A 23,413-nucleotide genomic window follows, 5' to 3' on the forward strand; every position below is an offset into this window, starting at 1 on the left:
TGATTAGAAGAAAATATGAGACTACATTTATGGTTTCACTTATTTTTCACTGCCTTTCTTGGGCACATGATCATATATATGCCGTCCATCTTCTAGAATAGGAGAAACTGGGAAGAGACTATTTCCCTACATTTGGTATTGAGGTTCCTGTTGAATACATTAAGTAGACCGCATATGATTTGTCAGTACATGCCTTTTGTCCCAAACTAATCCCAAAGTAAATCTGCACAATGTAATTAAGTAAGGTTAAAGTGAATCATACAACAATCCAGCCAAATTAATTCCAAGGAACTGAGGGTTCCTCACCAGACTTGTTTACCATATGAATGTTTTTTCTCTCTCATAAGCCATGATGATGATGATGATGATGATGATGATGATGATGATTGAACAATTTAACCAAGAATTTTAGAAACACAAACAATTTTTAAACAAAATTAAGGGTTTAAAAGTCTAGATGTTTCTAAAATTAGAATCATGTTATTGTCTTGAGAAAAGCACTGCCTTATATCCACTAGAAATTATTATAGTTTCAATAGCTTAAGCATTTAATAAGAACATAGTATTCTTCTAGGAAAATTACACTAAAATGACAATACTAAGTTTAGCAAAGTATTTATTATTTGGCAATGAAAGGGCTGAACAAGGTGAATGACACTGGACACAGAAAAAAAGAGAGAGGAAGTAAATATAATTCTGATAAAATGCAGGGTAAAATGTGCTGGGGGTAACACATCATTAGCCAAGAATCAATCATTAGCCAAGTTTAATAAAATGTAAATTCAGTTATTAAACAAGAAAATGGAAATTTTAACCTACAAAGCATAGGTATTTTTGCAGCAATCAGAGAAGGTGACCAATATGAGGAACCACAAGAAGGGAGGATCAGTAGGTGGACTGAACCATGCCTGGTGGAGGATGACATCCAGGTTCTAAATCTGAAACAACCATTTATTAGCTCCACAATTTCTCATTATATCTCACATCTCTACCTTTTTAACTAAAAATGGGGGTATCTATTTATACCTGCTATTCAACACAGATGTCGAGAATATTAATGAAATAATTGTGCAAAAGTTCTAACTGCAAATCCTGACAACAGCAATATTATGAACATAATAATCAAAACAATACCTAAGCGAGTAACACATTTAGTAACTGTGATGGTCTTTCGATATGTCAGCTTGTCTAGGCTACAGTCTTAAGTTATTCAGTCAAACACTAACTGAGGTGTCCCTGTGAAGGTATTTTGTAGATGGAATTGAAGTCTATAAACAATAGACATTGAGTAAGGGAGATTTATCCAAATAATCTGGGTGATGATTAAATTAATTTAGTTGAAATGTTTTAAAAGCAGAGCTGAGATTTCCCTGAAGTAGAAGTAATTCCACCTGTAAATACCAACGTCAGTTTGCGCCTGTAGCACAGTCCAGCCTGCCCTTCCCAAGGGTTTGACCTGCAGACTTCTGACTTGCCTAGCCAGCCCCACAGTCACACAAACCAATTCCTTGCAATAAGTCTTTTTAGAATTTTTTTAAAAGTGTATGTGTGTGTATACACATATATGTGTGCTTTTCATGCTTGGACGCTGACTGATACAGATGATTTGTTACCAGAAATGCTTCTGGAGGAACAGATTTTTAACGATGAGTTTTCTGATCTGGCTTGGTTCTGGTTTTCTAGAATTGCTTTCCTAAATCTGGTTAGGTTTAGGGGCATTAATAACTCTACTGCCAAAGATTAGTTGGCCATACGTTTGTGGGTCCATTTCTGGGTTCACTATTCTGTTCCATTGATCTGAATGTCTGTTTTTTTTGTCTGTACCATACTGTCTTGATGATTACAGCTTTGTAATACATCTTGAAGTTCATGATCATGATGCCTCCAGCTTTGGTTTTCTTTTTCAGGATTGCTTTGGCTATTCAGGGTCTCTCCTGGTTCCATACAAATTTTAGGATTGTTTATTCTAGTTCTGTGAAGAATGCTGGTATTATTTTGAAGGGGATTGCATTGAATATGTAGATTGCTTTGGGTAGTATTGACACTTTGTTAAATGTTTATTTATTTTTGAGAGACAGACAGAGAGACAAAGAGACAGAGAGAGACAGAGTGCAAGCAGGGGAGGAACAGAGACAGAGGGAGACATAGAATCTGAAGCAGGTTCCAGGCTCTGAGCTGTCAGCATGGAGCCTGATGCAGGGCTTAAACTTACAAACTGTGAGATCATGACCTGAGCTGAAGTCGGATGCTTAACTGACTGAGCCACCAAGGTGTCCCCAGGGAGTATTGACATTTTGACAATATTTGTTCTTCCTATCCAGGAACATGGGCTGTTTTTCCTTTTTGTGTGCGTATGTGTGTCTTCTTCACTTTCTTTCATAAGCTTTCTATAGTTTTCAGTGTATAGATTTTTCACCACTTTGGTTAGGTTTATTCTTAGGTATTTTATGATTTTTGGTGCAATTATAAATGGGATCAATTCCTTGATTTCTCTTTCTGTTGTTTCATTATTGGTGTATAGGAATGCAACTGATTTCTGTACATTTATTTTATATCCTGCGACTTTGCTGAATTCATGGATCAGTTCCAGCAGGTGTTTGGTGGAATCTTTTGGGCTCTAGATAAAGAGAATGTGTGCGTGCATGCACGTGCACACACACACACACACACACACACACACACACACAAATAGAGTATTACTCGGCAATCAAGAAGAATGAAATCTTGCCATTGGCAACCACATGGACGGAACTAGAGGGTATTATGCTGGGTGAAATTAGCTAGTCAGAGAAAGACAAATATCATATGACTTCACTCATATGAGGAATTTAAGACACAAAACAGATAAACAGAAGGGAAGGGAAGCAAAAATAATATAAAAACAAGAAGGGGGACAAAACATAAGAGACTCTTAAATACAGAGAACAAACTGAAGGTTGCTGGGGGGGTTCTGGGTGGGGGGATGGGCTAAATGGATAAGGGGGATTAGGGAAGACACTTGTTGGGATGAGCACTCGGGGTTATACCTAGGGGATGAATCACTGGAATCTACTCCTGTAATCATTACAGCACCATATTCTAACTAACTTGGATGTAAATTTAAAAATAAGTAAATAACATTTAAAAAAAGGAAAGAAAATAACTCTACTGCCAGTAGTAAGGAAGTCACTGTTAGTCCATGGCATGATGTAGTAAAGAGATGTAAAATATTACCATTAGATATTCCTAATCAAATACCTAATTCCTAATCAAATAGAAGGTAAAGTTCTGGATGACCATGTATTTGTGACCTTAGAACATTTTAGACAAACTACTGAAAAAAATAATGGGATTGGCTGGTTGCTTCAAATTGCACTGGACAGAACGCAGAATATAAAGCATGCAAGTTTACAGTTATAAAACTATCCCAATCACAGGAAGAGGGAAGTGGAGTAAAGCATGGAGATCCATACAATTAAACTATTACATCTGAGGGACTCTGGCATGTTGGTGGAAGCAGGATAATTTTTCACTCTTTCTGAATCTGCCACATAAAAACACAAAACAACAAGAGAGAGGAAGAAAAGAAAAGATCCAGACAAAGTGGAGAGGAGAACAAAAATCAAGAAATCTCAGAAAGCAAGTGGCCATATTTTTAAACATAACTCACAGGAACATAAGAGGGATTCTTGAAATCAGGAAACTTTTCCTGAACTCCACATCTCATTTTAAAATTTCAGGAAAACATATTTCACATAAAAGTGAACAACATAAAAGGCATCAAGGTCAAATCCAACATAACGTTATTATAAATTTAAAACAGAGTAAGGAGAAGAATATTATCCCCAGAATCTCAGAAAGTAAGGCAGAAAAATATGCCCCCAAACAGATCACAACTGCAACCTAATATTTCAAGATGCTAAAACATTAAGAAAATTATTTATAATATGAAAGAGTAACATAAATTTAAATTAATAGAACTCATAAATGAGATGACAGAACTCAAGAAAAATTAGAAATGAAAGAAAAAAGTCATTTTAGAAATAAGATTAACTAGAGTAAATAAAATCACTACAGATGATGTTTTAAGCAAAACAGAATGTGGGAAAAAAGGAGATTTTCATTTAAAATAAAGAGAATAAAAAGGATTTCAGAGAAAGTGACTATTGATGATATGCAAAGATCAAACATACAGATAACGCAAGTCCACACAGAAGCAAGGGGAAAAAAACTATGAAAATATTATTTAAAAGCACCTTCTGAAAATTAAAAGAAATAAATTTTTAAAATATACAATGGAAAAACACACCACCTACTTGAGAATAGTAACTCAGAATGACCCACAGTGATATGTATTCTAATCAAAATAGAATCTTTAAAAAAATAGGAAAAAGAATCCTTTGAATATCTAGAAAAAGCAGATAGATGATTTGTAAGGAAACATAAATTATCAGACTTTGATAGCAAGGCTTTATGCCTGAACAAAATGAAGTAACATATTAAAGTTACTCAAGGAAAGAAAATGTGAACAAAGAATTTCATATCCTGCAAAACTGACTTAAAAATCAGGGGCATAAAACAAACAAACAAACAAAACAAAACAAAACAAAACAAAACAAAACAAAACAAAACCAGAACAGGAATCAAGGGCACATATAAAATATGATCAATATCCAAGGACTGAAGGAATATTAATTCCATGACCTATTCTTGAGGAACCTACTAGAAAATGACTTTCAAACAACCAAAGTTACCGGGAAGACATGACATATAGACTGATGGTGATTAAAAACATAGTTACCTGTAGAACTAAGTTAATAAGGGCTATATGAGAGACAGTATAGCATGCACTTATATGCTAACAATAGAGATATAATACAAGTATTCAAAATGCCATCAGATTTTATAAAATGAGTAACTGTGGAATATTTTAATTCTCTTTTCCCCTGTGTCATTGAGAACAGAGAATATTTGCATGGAAAAAAGAAGCTGTAACTGACAAATTGTAATAGAAACAACATTAAGTGAAAAATCTTTAGGCTTAAATTTGAAATATCCAAAAGACTCATAGGTATGTTATCTTTAAATACGTATCTTCCCTTAGTTCTGTTCACTTAAAAGGTCTAACAAAATGAGTATCCTTGCACATCCACATCATGGTCCTGAAATTCAATTTCTCACTAAACCAAACCAGGGCACTAAGTCCAGAGAAGAAAATATACAAGATCACAGTGGACCATCTCATAATATCAAACAGCATGAAGCTCCTAAAAATTGCTGAGTCATATCAGAAGGACTCTGGAGCCAACTCGAAGAGGTTCTCACTGGCCAAAGATGGGATACTTTGGGTCTTAATACTAATAATAATAGTAATAATTACAATGAACTGAAATCAAATAGGTAAAACCATGAATTCATAATAACAACAATAACAAGAACAACAATAAAAAACAGAAGAATCTGTCACCAGAGAATGATAAGGAATCAATTCATTATATTGAAAACCAATAACTAAAGCAAAGATTTGAGCATTTATCCTCCTTTTCCTTAATGAACTATGTCACTGGGAAGCAAAAGGTAGAGGAGAAGGATCTCATCATTAAACTAATACAAAATAAATAATAGAATTAGAAGATCAGAATTATATAGCCTCTAGGAATGAATATAGGCATTAAGCACAGATGGCTATGAAGAGAGAGAGAGAGAGATTTTGTACCTCCTATCATCATATGAAGCACAACCTCTACTGTTGCCAAAGAATCAAACTTGACTCTGGATCTGGCTGCCAATTTACAAAAAAATTCAGAAGAACATGTTGAACTAAGGAGGACATTTCTGTGCAATCAGTAAAATGCAGACTGAGAAACTACAAGTCAAATGGCCTGGGTGCCTCAATAGACAAAATGTGAAGAAAAGGGACAGAGGACAAAACCACAGATTAAAAGAGACTTTAAAAAACTTACTTTAAAAATTAGATGAGACTAATCTAGAGTCTAAGAATGTATACAGAATGTATACAGAATACTAATACAGAATACTAATCTAAGAATGTATACAGAAGTGAAAAAAAAACACTATGAAGAAACCTATGAGGGCTAAAAGCAATGAAAACCATTACTTGTAGAAGTGTCGGCTGGCTCAGCTGTGGCTGGGATTGAGCCTTTGTAAAGAACCCCTAGAATGGATAGCAAAGTCCCTTTCTTATCCTTTGTGGTGTGTACCTTATAAAAATTCATTCAGTCATAGTTTTTATTTTTGTACAGTTTCTATGTTTGTGTTACAATAAAATGACTTTTTAAATATTAAGTCTTTATATCAGATACTTTTCATAAAGAAGAAACCCAGCCTGCTACCAGAGCTTTCGTGTTGTAATACTGATCACAAGAAGTCAATGGAAAGTTGTAAATGCTTGATGTAACACACTGAGAAAATACTCTGAAAGGGCAGCTCTAAGAACAACAGAAGAGTATATTATTCTTGCGCAGAAAAAGCAGTAAATTGTTATTTATAGGTATCGATAAGAAGAAATCCTTGAGCTTCTATGACCGTCGGGCTTTTACAGTCATGCTCCAGGGATAGATAAGAAAGATAGAGTACATTCCACACATTATTCATTTTTAATCAATTATGTAATCTGTAGACAACAAACTCAAGAGTTTATAAATTATTGAGGAAGGAAAAGAGTGCACCATATCTTCAAGGGATTGAACTCTTTATGGTAGGAAGCCACAAAGCCAACCAAAATGACCTCATGGATATTTAATAATCCTCCAAATTACATATGATTAAATGTTCTGAGCTCATCATTTACATACATACACACACAAAATGCCAAAGATAAAAGATAAACATTATACTCCATGATACATGGTCATTGATTTTACTTCAAGACCAATAGCCATAATTCTTTGTATAAAGCCATGAAGTAAGAATATGATGCCCTGAACTCAAACCAATGTGCTGAAGAAAAGCAGACTGACCAGAGTGATAGCTTAGCTACCAAATGGTCCGTAATCTCTCTTTTTTTTAAGTTATTTTTTTAAATATTTATTTATTTTTGAGACAGAGAGAGACAGAGCATGAACGGGGGAGGGTCAGAGAGAGGGAGACACAGAATCCGAAACAGGCTCCAGGCTCTGAGCTGTCAGCACAGAGCCCGACGCGGGGCTCAAACTCACGGACTGTGAGATCATGACCTGGGCCGAAGTCGGACGCTTAACCGAATGAGCCACCCAGGTGCCCCTTGGTCCGTAGTCTCTTAAGTAGAATAGAAATAATTGTAAATGAGCATATATACAGGAGAAACAAAAAGGCACTACTGCTTAAATTAAGAATAAAAGGAGACAATTAGAATTAAATAGGAGGCTAGTGTTTATCAGTTTATAAAAAATAGAGGGAAGCACAACAGACATGGTTAACACTCCTCTCAGACACTACTCCTGCTCTGTTTGCCATAAGGTACAGAAGAAGCCAAGGCTGAAACACCAACAGCCTTCCGTGGATCCCAGGACCACCCAGAGATTTAATTTGGTGGCAAGCTTCAAACTGTCTTCACAAACTTTTATTAAAGCTAAAGAGAGCCAAAAGGAATGGGAATGTCTCCTCACCTTTCATTATGAAGGTAGAAAGAAAAACAATAAACAAATGGGTCTAAGAGACAAATCAGTTCCAAAACAGAAAATGTGGAAACAAACTCACTGGCTTTAAAAAATAAACTTTTGAGGAAATTTAGAAAGCTGTCTCGATCATTTCACTCACATCCTCCCTAATTCTGTCACCTGGCATGATCCAAAACTACTGTCTTCTTTCATCTGTCCCTCTCCTCTACTAACATGTATTCCAACTGCACTGGCGTCCAATCTGGGCTCTCAAGACTTCATATCTGCACTGCTAACAGTGACTTCTTTCTGGCTTATGTTTTCATCATGGCCTAGTCCCAACCCTGACAAAAACTATATTTACTTCTGCTTCTCATTGCGAACTTTCCACTTCAATAAGATCCTTCTCCTGATGTTGCTATCCCATCCCACACACACACCCTAATCTGCAGTGATAACCATGCCCACTCAGACTTTGCTATTCAAGTCTTATATGCCCTTCAAAGACTCCATCAAATCTCTCTTAATGATTTCACCAAACATTTCAGTCTACGTAGTTCTCGCTCAACTCTGAAATAGTATCATGCATTGATTCTATACAGTCTTTTCTTCCTCGGTTTCAAAGACATTTCTCTGGGCTGAAAGGATCTTAAAAAGTATTCAGCTTCATGCTTAAACATCCTCTACAGCTCTAGCAAGTGCTTATCCAGATTATGCTTGGATACTTCCACTAATTGTAGTTTTACTACCTCCTGGAATAGCTCATTCTAGGTTTCAACAGCCCTACAATTACAAAGTTCTCCCTTATAATCAGCTTATATCTCTCACCATATAACTTCAAACTGTTAGTTAGCATTGTACTTTAGTACCTATACAGAACCAATTAAATCCCTCTTGAATAGTCCCAATAATCTAAGACTTTAAGAAGTTTGTTTCTCCAGTCTCCCATGACTCTCAAGATATATTTATACCATGTCCCTTCAGCCATTCTGATATCATTTCTTCAACTTTATTCACTGTCCTACTAATTATATACTGCCTTTTGTTATTCTAATATTTTAGATATGTGCCAGCTCTCTTAAGGCCAATGACCAGACAATGTCAGGACTTCCATCAAGTCCAGAGAGTAGGGCAATTTTCACTATACCTCATCCCTTTTATTTACTTTTTTTTCCCCACAGTACTCAGTGTAAGCTAGTCACAAATTACATGTTTGGTCAATTAGGCTTTGAAATATTCCTCTCAAATTATTTTTCAATGAATTGCCCACCGTAAACTCCATCTTTCTAGGCATGGATCAGTTCCTTCCAAGAATTTTCCTTCATTATAATAAATGCAAAATTATCAGACTTTTTTTCTCAAAAAGAAATAGTATCAGGGGTAGTAAAATCTCTTGTGGAGGTCAAATATGCTACAAATATCCAGGTATACGCATGGAAAAATACCACAGCATGGAGGCATCAGAGGGAGCCTTGTGAACAATGACTGTGTGGCTTTGAAATTTTGTAGTGATATGTTTCACGAGCTAAAATTTTCATACTTTCAAATTAAGTCATTTTTAAAAAAATCATGCTTCTGATTTCCATTGCTTGCATGATGATATTCACATGCAGTATAGGAATAAGACCATGACATTTCCCTGGCTAGACAAAACACTATGTGTCCAGAAGTTTTAGACCAACCACTTTCCTTGATCCTCAGCTGACAACAATTGGTACTACAAGAGGTCAGCCTCTCTCTGGTTGTTTTTTTTTTTTTAGAACAATTTGCATCTCATTTTACTAATTTTACTCTCCAATTATTACTCTCAATCCATTGCTTGAATTATCTATTGCTCCATAAGGAATGACATTTCCTTTGGCTGAGAAACTAGCTGTATCCTACTACATTAGTGCCGATGAACCTCACCAAGTGCAAAGTGATGGCTGACTTGTCTGCTTTGGCAGGCCCACTGAGGAGGCACAGTGCCAGCACCTGCGGCAATTACTGACAGATTGGCCCAATTGCCACAGCTTTGATGGCAATCTGCATAGGATTATCAGTCATACATCAAACAGCCTCTCATTTCAATTCACCAAAACAAATGGTGTCACCAAATCTACCCACACAATTCTCTACTTTCAGTAACTCCACTGTTGAATTTCTCTGTCCAATCCAATGAAGCATGCCCGCCAAGCTCTGTAATGATGGATGGAGTCATTAGCATTTTAGTTTCTACATTGAACCTGAGGCCAAAGCATATGGTCAGACAGATGTTCCAGCAGTGGGCTCTATTTGATTTGCCATGTAGGTGTCCACTTATACTGGACCTTCAGAGAAGAATACTAAGTCATAAGTTACAGTCCAACCCTGTTTCCAATTCTTTTACATCCTCAGAATTTATAACATGTTCTGAAGACAGAACACTCAGAACATGCTTTATTCTATATTTCAGCATAGATTAATGATTAAAAATTACCCCCGAACCTAATCAAATAACTTCAAATGGACAAGATGGACAAAAATCCAGGTTAATGTTCACAGGCTATTGCCACCTATGGCTTGATTGGTACTGCCAGGACTGAGGTTATGTGATAAGATGTATCACATACTTTTCCTCATTCATGGTTTATTGAGGCAAACTGTATATTCAGAGAATTGGATGGTTCTTAACATCTAACAAATGTATATGTACCCAAAGACCCAACACGCCAATAAACATATATGAAATTAACATTACCCCCCAGCCACATCCAGTCTATCCTCATCCCCCACAGTCAAATACTCTTCTGATTTCTATCACCGTAAATTAGTTGTGTTTCTTCTGGCGCTTAATATAAATGTAATCACACAGTTTGCACTCTCTTCTGTCTGCCCCCTTTCTGAAAACATAATATTGCTGAGATTTATCCATATTGGTACATGTATCAGTACCTCATTCTTTGTTATTGCTCAGTGGCATTCCATTGCTTGAATGAACCACACAGTGTTTACCCGTTCTCCTATTAATGGGCATTGGGGTTCTTTACTGTTCTTGGTTATTATGAATAAAGCTGTTATAAACATTCTTTTACAGGTCAGTTTGTGAACACATGCCTTTATATCTCTTGTGTAAATACTTAGGAGTGGAACTGTTGTGTCATAGTCACTGTTTGCCACCATTACTTTACTATTCATATCAGTAAGCACTGCAATAAAAGGGCAAGACTAAAACTTTTAACCTACAAAAATGTAGGTTAATTTTTCTCTTTCCTATAAGGAAAGTATCTGACACTTCTCAAAAATATAACCAGTTGTTTTACTATTTTATTTCAGTATAAAATTGTCCATTAAAATTTCATTAGTGATCTTATTTCCTATAACCTATGTTTTCCCATAAGCCTTAAGTTACGATCCACAAATTCTCTACCACTAGAGGTTCCTTGAAAACAAAAAAATAGCATAGTTCTAAAACTTGTTGGAAGCACTGAAAAACATCTGTTCAAGTGGGGAAAAATTGCAAATCGTAACTTGACAACAAATGTTGTGCTTGTATCTAGAATGCATGCTACTTCATTGAGTTTTACGATCAAAAAGGAATTTGGAAATTCTCTACAAGCGACTAAAGTCTTAGTACTCTAAGTCCCTTTTCCAACATAAATGAACTTCATAACACGCTATTTTAAGCTATGGCCCAGAAAAGCTCATAATTTTACCATACCAGTAGCCTGTTGACACTAAATAGACTTCTAAAAACAGTCATCCATATTGTTCTATGCATCGGTAGTTCACTCAGCTTGTACAAGGAGGTTAATTTGGGTATTTTGTCATTGTTTTCTAAATGTCTAGAGTAAATGACCTAATTCTAAGACCCTGTAATTATACAATCTGAGATCTTACAGAAAAGAACACTCCCTAAAGATACATCCAGAACCACTATGATATACCTTATGAATTATCCTACATTAGCTCAGGTAACTCAGATGCTTGCTTTTCGTGCTCTGTTTTTTAATTTACCTAATTTGTGTGTCATTTTAAACAATAAAAATGATTGACATATCAATTGTAAGCTAAAGACAATAAACAAGTGAGAGATTTATTTTTTAATGTATTTCCACACATAAATTATTTTAAATGTCAAACACTATCTATCAGGTTATTTTGGTTAAAGCAGTGTTTTGTTTTTCCTTTAAGATAGAAAGTTGGCTGCTTTTCTTTATTTGGGTTTTTTTGTTTTTGTTTTTGTTTTTTACCCCATACTTAAACATTTAACAAGTGAAGCTTAATACTGTATAATGTAAGTGATTTGGAAAACATAAAGGGTCAATTGCCATTTTTTAATTACACCTACATCGCAAGCATAACAGCTACTCAATTATGCCATTACTTTTGTGACAGGATGCAATGACTTTTCATCTGGAGTTGCTTTCAATTGGGTCTCAGTACTGTCAGCAGATAGGTTAAGCAGTTGTTCTCATAATGATACTTAATTTTAAGGGACCATTTTTACCCATACACAACTAATAAACAATTTCACATTCTTCCATCAAACAAAAAAGGTAATGAAGGCTATGTCTTAGGCCATCAAAAAAAAAAAAAATGTAAAGACCTAGTTTAGCATTTTATAGCTGGAAGGGATCTTAGTTTCTATCCACATCTCCTTTTATAATTAAGGAACTTGAAGTCCAGAATAATTCAATGAATTCTCTATGCCCATACAATTAACTGGGTTGGAAGGGCTAAAGGGTTCGAATTAAGGTTCAAATTAAGAGTTGGGCCTCCTGATTTCTCGAAGTTGTTCTGCATCAAGCAAACATGACTTGACATTTATTTGTATGGGTTGGCTTGCAGATTCCTTATGGAATCAAGATTCTTTCTGCTTTACTATATTTCTACTACTTGAAGCAAACGAAATTTTTTAGTTACTGGCCACATTCTGATTGACTCACCATATATTTATATACAATAACTAGTCTAGTTTGTTTGAAAACATCCCTCGACTAAGGAGTTGATAGTTTCAACGTTTCTTAAACGTGAAGAATGATTTACAACTTAAGGTAATTTAAGTGGTGTTACTGAAGAAGTAGAAAAGCTTTTTAAAAGAATAAGGTAAATATGTACACCGCTGAGGAATTGGGTAATCTCAATATCAAAACAGAAGAGAAATGCAAAAATTCACCTTAGGACATGTAAAGAGAAGTGGAGAAAAGTAGAATAGAGGTCTCACAGAATATTTTTATCTCACATCTTTCTTTATAAAATGGCAGAGGGAATATTTTTAAAAACTGTAATGAAATGGGCCAATCCAGAAAGTAGGAAACAAACAATAAACGAGCAGTATTTTGACTGCAACCCACTCAGACCAGCAGAGCCAGAATGTCTTTGTTGCCACAAGGCAGCTGGTGTCTGAGCACACAAAACCCTTTTATTTCAATGTCACAATAAATCCTGGGGCATAAAACCAGGGGCAGACTGCAGAGCTTGGTTCTCCAAGACAAGACAACATGGATCACAGCTAAAGTCAAATGCCAACTAATGTTCCCACCAAAATGGAAAAAATAAATAAATAAATAAATAAATAAATAACTGATTAGAAAAAAATGTTTAAAAACATTTTTTAAATTAATTGTTTAGGCTGAGAGAAAGAGGGATTCTGACTTGATGTTCAGCTGACAAAACAGATTGCACATTATACAATACCCTCTCCAGAAAGAATGATCTCATATTTCAGAATCTATAGGGGAAATCAGCATAACACAGAAAAAAAAAAAAAGTAGGGGCATCATTTCCTTTCCACATATTCAGGATGATAGGCTGATACCAGCAAATCACGTGAATTATGAAAGTAGTAATCACTAGATTTATATGAGTACATCTGTTTAACAGCCAAGTGGGTATGAGAATTTGATGAAATAACAAATTTATAACATCTAGCACAGTTTTAGGCCTTATACCAGATATGATTTCAATATTCATTTATTATAATCATGACCCCAACCTCTAGCAACTTAATGATTATTCTCAATACTAATTTTACCTCTCTGAGAATATGGTAAGTATGATAAAATAAGTGCTGATATCTATGTTCAAGTCATTCTCAGGAATTTAAAATTCTGACTACTTAAGCCCCTTCCTTCATTCTGATGCAAACAGAACAAGAAATAATAATACAAGGGCTCAGAGGATATTATTACCTATATTTCTAGCTTCAAATATTTAGCTCAACAGTCATCTTTCCTACAGGACCAGGCTCCTGACTTTAGAGCTGCCCTTAGCCCTTACCCACCTCCCCCCCACCGCCTCCCCTCACCCCATCACTGCTGTAGGATTGGTAGATATTCTCTGAAGGCAAGTCCCATTCCTTACTCTATTGTTTTCTCTCTGATTTTTTCAAAGCTCTTTGTATGTACCATTTACATTTCTCCAACATTATGCCAAATTGTAATTCATTAAATATTTACTAAGGATTTAATGTATGCAAAGCAAACGTCTTGACCTCAGTTCTGTGATTAACCCTTACACACAAAAGTTCTGGAAAAATTTAATTGGCTCTTTTCCAATTCACATTTCCGGAAGTTTCCCAAAGTTTAGTTAAAATATTTTAAAGAAGTTTATCAGAATATGACCGTTTCTACTTAAGTACTATGCTCTTGTATGTTAATTTTTCAAAATATTAAATGAGGAAATTTTCATTTTTTTCCTACTTTGAATGGATTTAGAAAAAATTGTTTTTACAAGTTATACATAACATTAGAGAAACATTACTTTTCACTAGAAACAAACCCAAATACTTATTAAGGATATACTGTTACATGTTTATTCATATTCCAATAATGGAAATATCTGAAATGAGTCTGCAATCAATTAAATCAAACCTGATGTGGTCTGAAGCGTTTGGATTTGGAGGAGACGTCTTCAGTGCATAAAGGTAATTTTATTAAAGCATGGGGATAGGAACCCTGGGCAGAAAGAGCTGCACTGGGGTTGTGACAGGTGACTGATTATATACCTTCAGGTTAGGAGGGGGTTAGGGATAGAGAGTCTCTAAGGTATCTTGGAAACAAGGTTTCCAGGACCTTGAGGGGGCTAGCTATTGTTAGCTATCCTTAGGAACGGTTCATTTACTACTGTCTAGTAAACCCTCAGCCATGAGACCCTTCAGATGTATATCAGTGGGCCATAAGCTTGGAGTATGATTGCCAATATATATCTTGGGGGGTAGAGATGAAGGAAGCTTCCAAAGGAATTTTTTTATGTTAAAGTAGACTTACAGGATCCTGGGGGGGTTGGGCTGAGATTGCCTTTTGCCTTTAGCAAAGTATCAACATGGAGGTAGCTGGGGCTCTCAGAGGAATGCCACTCTGCCTGTCTCAAGGACTCGTAAATGGGACGTAAGTTGTAAGGATATTTAATTTCTTTTTCTGCCTTTGTTTCCCACATCAAAAGATGAACAAGAGAACTTGTTTCTTTCTCTCTCCCATTCTCTCTCTCTCTCTCTCTCTCTCTTTCTCTCTCCCTCTGTCACACACACACACACACACACACACACGAATGACACCACAGGCAGTATATTTGTGATTTTTTAAAAATCAAGTGTACCCTGTAGCTCAACTGCCAACTTGGCCTTACCTGCAGCCATAACTTGTTATGCACAGCATCTCTCCCTGTAGCAATACACTGAAATGTAGCGTTCTGCCCTGCATTGACCTCCACGTCCCCCAGACGGAGGAAATGAGGAGATTTATCTGTGAAGGCAGAAAAAATTTTTACTGTTTTCACATGAAGAAAACGTGCCATGTTACTTTTTCCCAAGAGAATAATGTGGTTAACACTTTTAACCTTTGGCCAAAACTAATATCGTATGGAAGAAAATTGAGTTTTCTTTGTGCTTATATACACAATCCTTCCCACAATTCTCTTTTTTCCCCCCTCCATAGCCCTATTACTTATTGCCCGTAATTGCAGGAGCACTGTTGTATACAGCGAGAGCACTCAACAATTACTGCTGAAGGTCGGTCATAGTGTGTTACATATGGGTGATAATAAAACACTTACAAGTCAAAGAAAGCAAGAGAGATCAAATAGGCATAAGCCAGAGCATAACGGAAAAGTATAATGAAAACATACAGTGATATCTAACATACTGATGAAGATGTGGCCATTGAACTATTAATTTACAAGTAAGCAGTTAGATCTCTCTCTTTCTATTTATTTTTTTTCATTTCAAAAGCTATGATTCTCTAGTATTTCAAAGACCAAGGAAATATTTTTGTTTCTCTCAAATAGATCAGCATAACTGTTGCTAAATCCACTTCCTATCCATTCAGAGTTATAAGAAAGTTACCCAAAGACATAGCAGACCAACAAAAAGTGGTAACTTTAGTCAAAACCTACGTGAGTTATATGACTGTCAAATTAGTGTTCTCTATGATTACCTTTTAGAAATGAAGCTTATTCATGTTTTCCACTGAAAGTAAATATACACAGGAAAAGCTAAGACACGGTGACTGAAAGCAAGTTCCTAGAGGCCCAAAGCACAATAAAACTGTTGTTGTCAATTTATATTTCTACTTGTTTACTCCTGAGAGCCTTTCTTTCACATTTCTCTTTCAATAATTATAAATGAACAGTGGATGGAAACATCATTCTCATGTACTAATGGGCTGAAAGAATTTAGCAAACCAACTTGAACTGTAAGTGAGATGATTTTGTCCTCTTTTTCTTAGAACATACTACATGGAATAAATCATTAGACCCTTGCCTACTTGCTACCTCTGTCTTAAGCTCCTCATTTTTGTATAGGCATCAAAAAGAGAAATGCTTGAGCTAAATGTGACCTGGAACTGTGGTTCTCAAATTGTGAACTCCAGGCCAGCAGCAGCAGCATCACCTGGGAAATTATTAGAGATGAAAATTTTCAGCACCACCCCCTATACCTACTGAATCAGAACCAAGGAGGGTCACACAATCTGTGATGTGCCACCCCCGGTAGTGAGGCAGATGCACACTGGCATTTACCAAGCACTCACCAGGCACACAGCCTTGGCCCCTGGCACGGTGTCCCTGCACCCCCACCCTGTGCATGGTGCCTACAATGGCGACAAAATTTCCACCAAGAGGATCACTGAGCAGATCATCTAGAAGTCATGGGCCCTTTAAAATGCCGTTGTTGGGAGATATAGGTAAGCTCTGAATTTACGCCAGTGGTTTTATATCTGGCTCCACTGAATGTGATGTACACATAAATTTAGTTATACCACCAATGTGCATCTGAGATCAACCAATGTGCATCTAGATCAACCAATGTGCATCTAGAGACATAACAAAACAAGGTATTACTAAACTGAGTCACTTTTTGTTTGCTGTCGATTATTTTGTTGTTTTATATGGATTAACCAGATATTTATTACCAAAACTTTAGTCTGAAGTTTGGAATAGGTGAACTAATTCATTCTCTTTCCTTCACTCCAACTTTCAACTGAGCAGATCACATAAGTTAGTAAGGTTTCTTTTAGTTTCCTTTCCGTTGAGCTCTGATTTGTCATTCTTCTTTACTTTCCTAGATTGTTTAATGAAACCAAAAGATAGGGTGCCTGAGTGGCTCAGTGGGTTGAGCGTCTGACTCTTGATTTTGGCTGAGGTCAAGATCCCAGGGTCATGGGATTGCGCCCTGCAACGGGCTGCGTGCTGAGCATCAAGCCTGTTTGGGAAACTTCTCTCTCTCTCTCTCTCTCTCTCTCTCTCTCTCATAAATAAATAAATAAATAAATAAATAAATAAATAAAACCAAAAGATGGAGCATGTCCTATCTAGAGTTTCATTTACATCTGCATTTTGTTCTCAGTAATTCAATAGCTAAAAGAATCCATTAATCTGTGTAGAATTAGTTATAATTCTGAAAAATATTTGCTTTGAAAATTCTAGAAATGCTTCAGTGTTCTTTTAAAAGTGAACAGAAGGCTAGGAGTAAAAACAAAAGAGACAGGTATGGCCAAATGATGAACAGTCAACGGTCACTGCCAATATAAGACAAGTCTTGAAAGGACATAGAAAAATACAATTCTTAATCACAACCTACCACAAGGATAACTCAGTACTTGGATGTCATCAATGGCAATATAACCACTCCTTCCTCCTGAGACTTCAGCTTCAAATATTACCTGTCAGAAAGAAACAGAAACCATTGGCAACAATCATTTTTAAGGAATTTTCACAGTAAAAGAAGAATAGCTATAGCACACTTACAAAAATTAATTTTGAGTTTTATCCTATAAGAATTAAAGATATCTTATAATGTAAGTCTTCCCAAATCTTGTCCAAGTAAACAAAAAAAATTACTGAGGTTAAGCAGCAAAAAAAAAAAAAAAAAAAAAATTAAGCAAGTGCTATTATGCATTAGAATTCCTGAATGGGCTATATCTAGGTAGAATGAATAAATAGCTAAAGTTTCTCTTATTAATTTTCTCTGTTTTTGTTACTTATTTAAAATACGTTGAGCACCTAAAATGTACCAAGCAGTATGCTAACCAATCAAATGATCTAAGCTTTTAAGTGCTAAATTTTCAAAACCAGAGGCCATTTGATAGAGTAGAAGTATTCCAGGCAAAAGAAACAATATACAATGGAATGGAATAGAGCTGTGTGTTTGGGAAACGAAATGAATGTCATCTGACTGGTTAAAAAGGTTCAAAAGGGAAGAGGTGAGATTAGACAGCTAGGCATGGAACACCTTGAATACCATGGGACTAAAATCAGGAGTACATCCTGTCAATAATCCCATATTAATAAATATTAAACAAAAACATTTCCATGTTCAAATATAAGCTTGTGTTATAGAGTTGTGTTGTCACAACCAATAGAGAAACTTCATATAGTGTGACTTTTCAAGAGAAACCATATTTCGCATGCCACATTTCAATATTACATTTGACTATGGGCTCCCTTATTCATGGAGATACACAGATTATTTTTGGAGTATTCTGCAAAACATTTTAGGAAATGTAATGGAAGCTGATGTTTAAAGTAGGAATATATGTAAACAAGTTGATCTATTAGAAACATATATATGCCTATAAGGCAAAGGATGGACCAAAATAAACTGAGGCTGGAAATGCTCAGGTTGTATGCTACTAGTCATGTAAATAGACAGATGCAAAGAAAAAGGAGAGATAAAAATAAAACTAAGGAAACAGACAAAATAAAACTTATTGACTTGTTAGTTGTGGTGAAATATAGGTCAATTCTGGCTCCAGGGTTGCACCACTAGGTGAATGATGCTATTGGAATCCCTAGCCAGGACTAGTGATGCAGACAATGTACAAAGTTGAGGGAGAAATGACTAAGTACATTTCAAATCTGATTTGCCTAGGGTGCTTATGGGATAACAGGACAAACATATCTCAAATAAAAGAAATAGGTTCACAATAAACCTTTATTTTTTTATTTTTTATATTAAACATAATTTATTGTCAAATTGGTTTCCATACAACGCCCAGTGCTCATCCCAACAGGTGCCCTCCTCAATGCCCATTAACCTTTAGATTTAGATGTGATCATGGAAGTAAGTTACAGATTTGAAAGTGAACATGATGGGTGAATAAGATGGCACAGTAAGATGAAGAGGAGAAAACCACTGAAATAGAAGGCAACAATACAGCAGCAGCAGGAAAGCCAACAAAGTGTGATTCAGGCATAATGATCAAGGAAAGAAGAGAAGTATCAGGAGGTTTCAGGCAGGTGAACACTCCCATCAAAAAGAAAAACAAAATTAGAAAGGGCCAGAGAAGCTATAATAACCATAATTTTAAAATATGAGATATCTGTATAAACAATGGCATCTAGATGAACACAAATTTCAGGAGAATGTCTCTCCAATGTGATTCCATGATTTGCAGCCATATCTCCTTTCCCATGGGCATTATTTGACAATTCAGGGATCAGGGTGCGGTTCTAGCTCAGCACAAACCTAGGGCCTCTGCTGGGCAAAGATGAAAACAGTGAAGCGTGTTGTGCAGCATTCTAGAAATTTGGAAGTCTAGATAAAAAAAGATGTAGGAAGTGGCAAAAAAAAATATGAAAGGTAAGAGAGAGTTCGAGAAAAACTAAATTAAAAAGTATTGCCAAGATGAGGTCAGGAAGACCCAGTTAAATAAATTGCTTGGATTACATGTGATAATTCTATCACAGGCGTTCTGAGTTCAACTTTCTGTTATATGAGGTACATTCTCTCTATTAATTCAGTTTGCCAAAGGATAAAGTCCTTGTTCTTTAGGGTTTGCCTTTCCCCCCTCCCCATTTTAATTCAACCTTACTTCACTTATTTAGTTAATAATCCAAGAATGTTGCTAGAGTAGCAAAAAAAATTGATTGGAATCATTACCTTCAGTATTTCAGGTAATGGAGTGGAGTGAAAACAGCATGCAAAAAGAGCCTGTTCATTCTGTTCCCAGGCTAGCCTCTTAGATGGGTGAAAGGTGACATCTGTTATGGCTTCCATTGCTCCCTTCTTCTGGGAAGCCCTGGTTGTCTACCTGACACCAAACATTAGATCTGGCCTGAGCATTTGCTCAAGCAAGCTTTCCATAATTAAGCTACTGAGATTTGTTTCCCCTGACTGGACACAGGAGCCTTACAAGGTGAGGGCTCTGTTGAAGTGATAAAGCTGATTAGATCCTTAGTAGTAAAGGAATCTGATCTTAGAAATTTCCTCCAGCTCTTGTTAATGAGGCAAAGACACACTTAGCAGGGAAAATGAGGTCACTAAAAAGAGAAACTTTTTTTTTTGTTATAATAAAGAACTGATTCTTTTGTTCCCTTTTAAATCAAGGCCCGAATCTATTGTCCAGAATAAAAGCTCAATTTAAACGAATTAGAAACTTTTTCCCAGGGAGTGTAGTAAACATGCACAAGCTTATCACCTACGTGAAGCAAAGGAAGTAAAACAATTGGAGAAAGTAAAACAAAGATAAACAGGAAATTAAAATAATTTAATGTTGGCTGCAACAAAAGTGAAATAACCAACAACAATTAATTACACAGATATGTGGTCTATTTATAAAAATGTAGTTCTTCAAAAATGGCTTTCTCACTTTTTCTTTCTGTATCTTCTCTTTTCTTGGACTACCATTAAAGCAAATAAAACTTATTTTCCTGTGATACACTTACATAAATCTCACATATTAACAACATTGATGAGCTTACTGTTTGGTTTATATAGCACTTTTACACCTGTTACTATTTAATCCTTATAAAACCTTATAATGAAAGCTGCAATATATCCATGTTAAGGATTTGGGATTTGGCTCTAAAAGAATTTGTAAACAGGAAAGTTGGGAGTCAAGTACAAGTTTTCTCACCCCCCAGGAAAGGGGCCTCTACCACAGCTGCTCCAAGTTATACGTTAGTTAATGTCTCTGATTCTCCCTTTTATTTCTCGCTAAGCCTTTGTTCCAATACTTGGAAAGTGACATGACAATTGTTTTCATATCAGATACACTTCTATGAAATGTAAAACACCTGCACACACACACAGGTGCGCACACACACACACACACACATTTCTGTGTTCATAGATTAGCCATCTTTTCATTATGAAGTATTTCTCTTCCTTCAAAGACCCCTGTTCTACTTCTCAGCTTCACTTTATTCCAGTGAAGTCAGTAATTATGAGGACAAAGTAGGAAAGAAGTAACAAAGGACAAGGTCTACACTAGGAATGGGTGGATGGGAGACAAAACAACCACCCAGCCTCCTGTGTCCCATTGCCAATGGCTTTGGGACCATAGGAGTGAGTATAGTATGAAAATAGGCAGAGTGTAATGCTGATGGAACTGCTACCTAGTCAATGTAGTATCTAATCAATGTACTATTTAAAATGATGTTAATCTTTAAAAATCTAACATGTTAGCATCTTAAAGGAAATTTGAAGCCCGTTTAAAGGAAATGCTCTCTTTGCATTTGGTTCTTTATCTTGAGACACAGTGTAGTGAACTTGATGGAAGAATAGAGGCTGGAGGCAGTTTGACTCAGGTCCTTTCCTGGCTCCGCCACTTGTTAACTGTTATGACTTTGGTCCAGTTACTTAACTTTTCTTTAAAATGAGGATAAAAATAATACCAACCTTGTATGATTGTGGTGAGGAGTGTGTGTGTGTGTGTGTGTGTGTGTCTCAGTTGGTGTGTGGGGGACACAAATAGGAGCATGATGATGCGTATGCTAGCTTAGGATAGTCTCTTGTATATAGTAAGTGTTCAGTAAGTATTGTTTTTTTAAATGTTTATTTTTGAGAGAGAGACAGAGACAGAGACAGAGACAGGGTGTGAGCAAGGGAGGGGAGAGGGGCAGAAGAGAGAGAGACAGAATCCAAAGCAGGCTCCAGGCTCTGAGTTGTCAGTACAGAGCCTGACACGGGGGCTCGAACTCATGAGCCAAGCCACGAGATCACGACCTGAGCCGAAGTCGGAAGCTTAACCAACTGAGTCACCCAGGTGCACCAATAAAGGTTAATTATTATCAGCTCAGTCAGCCAAGCTTCTGTCCCCTTCCTTTAGTAAAACTGTCTGCCAAAAGTTACCAGAAAACTCCTAATTGATACTTCTTTTTGAATTTTTAAGATGCCTTCCTTCCTTCCTTCCTTCCTTCCTTCCTTCCTTCCTTCCTTCCTTCCTTCCTTCCTTCCTTCCTTCCTCTTCATTCTTTCTTTCTAGAGAGCAGGCGCACAAGTGGAGGAGGGGCAAAGGGGGAGGGAGGGAGGGAGGGAGAGAGAGAGAGAGAGAGAGAGAGAGAGAGAGAGAGAGAGAGAGAATCCCAAGCAGACTCCATGCTCAGCATGGAGCCCAATGTGGGCCTCAATCCCATGACCCTTGGATCATGACCTGAGCCACAATCTAGAGCTAGATGCTCAACTGACTGAGCCACCCAGGAGCCCCTAATTGATACTTTCTACCATGACAGGATTGAGAATGATGAGCCTGCAAAAGGAGGAGGAGATTGTAGAAAGAAAAACAAAATTGTGTAGAAAAATAAAAGTGAGACGGACACAAAATGTCACAAAAGCTCATAAAAAAATGTCTTAAGTGGAAGAGATGTCAGGACCTCATGGTTTGTGAGATGGAGCCCTGCATCAGGATCTGCACTGACAGCCGGGAGGCTGCTTGGGATTCTTTCTCTCCCTCTTTCTCTCTGTTCCTTCCCCACTCGTGCTGTATCTGTCTCTCTCAAAATAAATAAGTAAATTAAAAAAAAAAAATACCCCCTCATACATCTTGTAACTGGAAGTTAGCACTCTTTGACTGAAATCTCCTCATTTCCAAAACCCTTCAGACCCTGGTAACCATGATTCTAGTCTCTGCTTCTATGAGTTTGGCTTTTTTAGATCCCATATATAAATGATATCGTACTAAGAGTACAAACTTCCAGTCATTTCATTAGATGAATACGTTCTGGAGATCTAATTTACAGCATGGTGATTATAGTTAGCAATGTTGTATCACAGACTTGAATGTTGCTAGGAGAATAAATCTTAAATATTCTCACCACAAAAATAAAATGGTATTATGTGATGTGATGGAGGTGTTAGCTAAGGCTCTGGTGGTAATCCTTTTACAAAATATAAGTATATCAAATCAACACATTGTCTGCCTGAAACTTACACAGTGTTATATGACAATTGTACCTTAATAAAGCTGAGAAAAAATACTCTTTATATGTGCCACTGAGATTAGGAATGACCAAAGGAAAAGCCATCTGTATGAAACAACAGAAATGGAAACCATATTGGACAATGATGAAGACAATAGAGGAGTAGAGATGAATATAAAAATTTCCATAAGAAGTGTGCCTGAATTGGTGGGGAGAAATTTGACTAAAAAATGGAAGAA

General features: G+C 36.4%; 1 protein-coding gene across 9 annotated transcripts in view; it reads right to left on the reverse strand.

Annotated features, from left to right (window-relative positions):
• Positions 1 to 23,413, reverse strand: part of PTPRK (protein tyrosine phosphatase receptor type K) — a 571,143-nt gene that overhangs the window by 269,410 nt on the left and 278,320 nt on the right. For all 9 annotated transcript variants that reach the window (XM_086707798.1, XM_086707791.1, XM_086707797.1 and 6 more), the window contains exons 4-5: positions 17,614 to 17,695; positions 15,165 to 15,280 (exon numbers count right to left, since the gene is read on the reverse strand). In XM_086707798.1, coding sequence (XP_086563924.1) covers positions 15,165 to 15,280; positions 17,614 to 17,695 — 198 coding nt within the window. The remainder of the gene's footprint in view (positions 1 to 15,164; positions 15,281 to 17,613; positions 17,696 to 23,413) is intronic.

The sequence above is a fragment of the Puma concolor genome, chromosome B2 (genome assembly GCF_028749965.1).
Source record: "Puma concolor isolate L17-30 chromosome B2, mPumCon1.1.hap2, whole genome shotgun sequence".
NCBI classification, from domain to species: domain Eukaryota; kingdom Metazoa; phylum Chordata; class Mammalia; order Carnivora; family Felidae; genus Puma; species Puma concolor.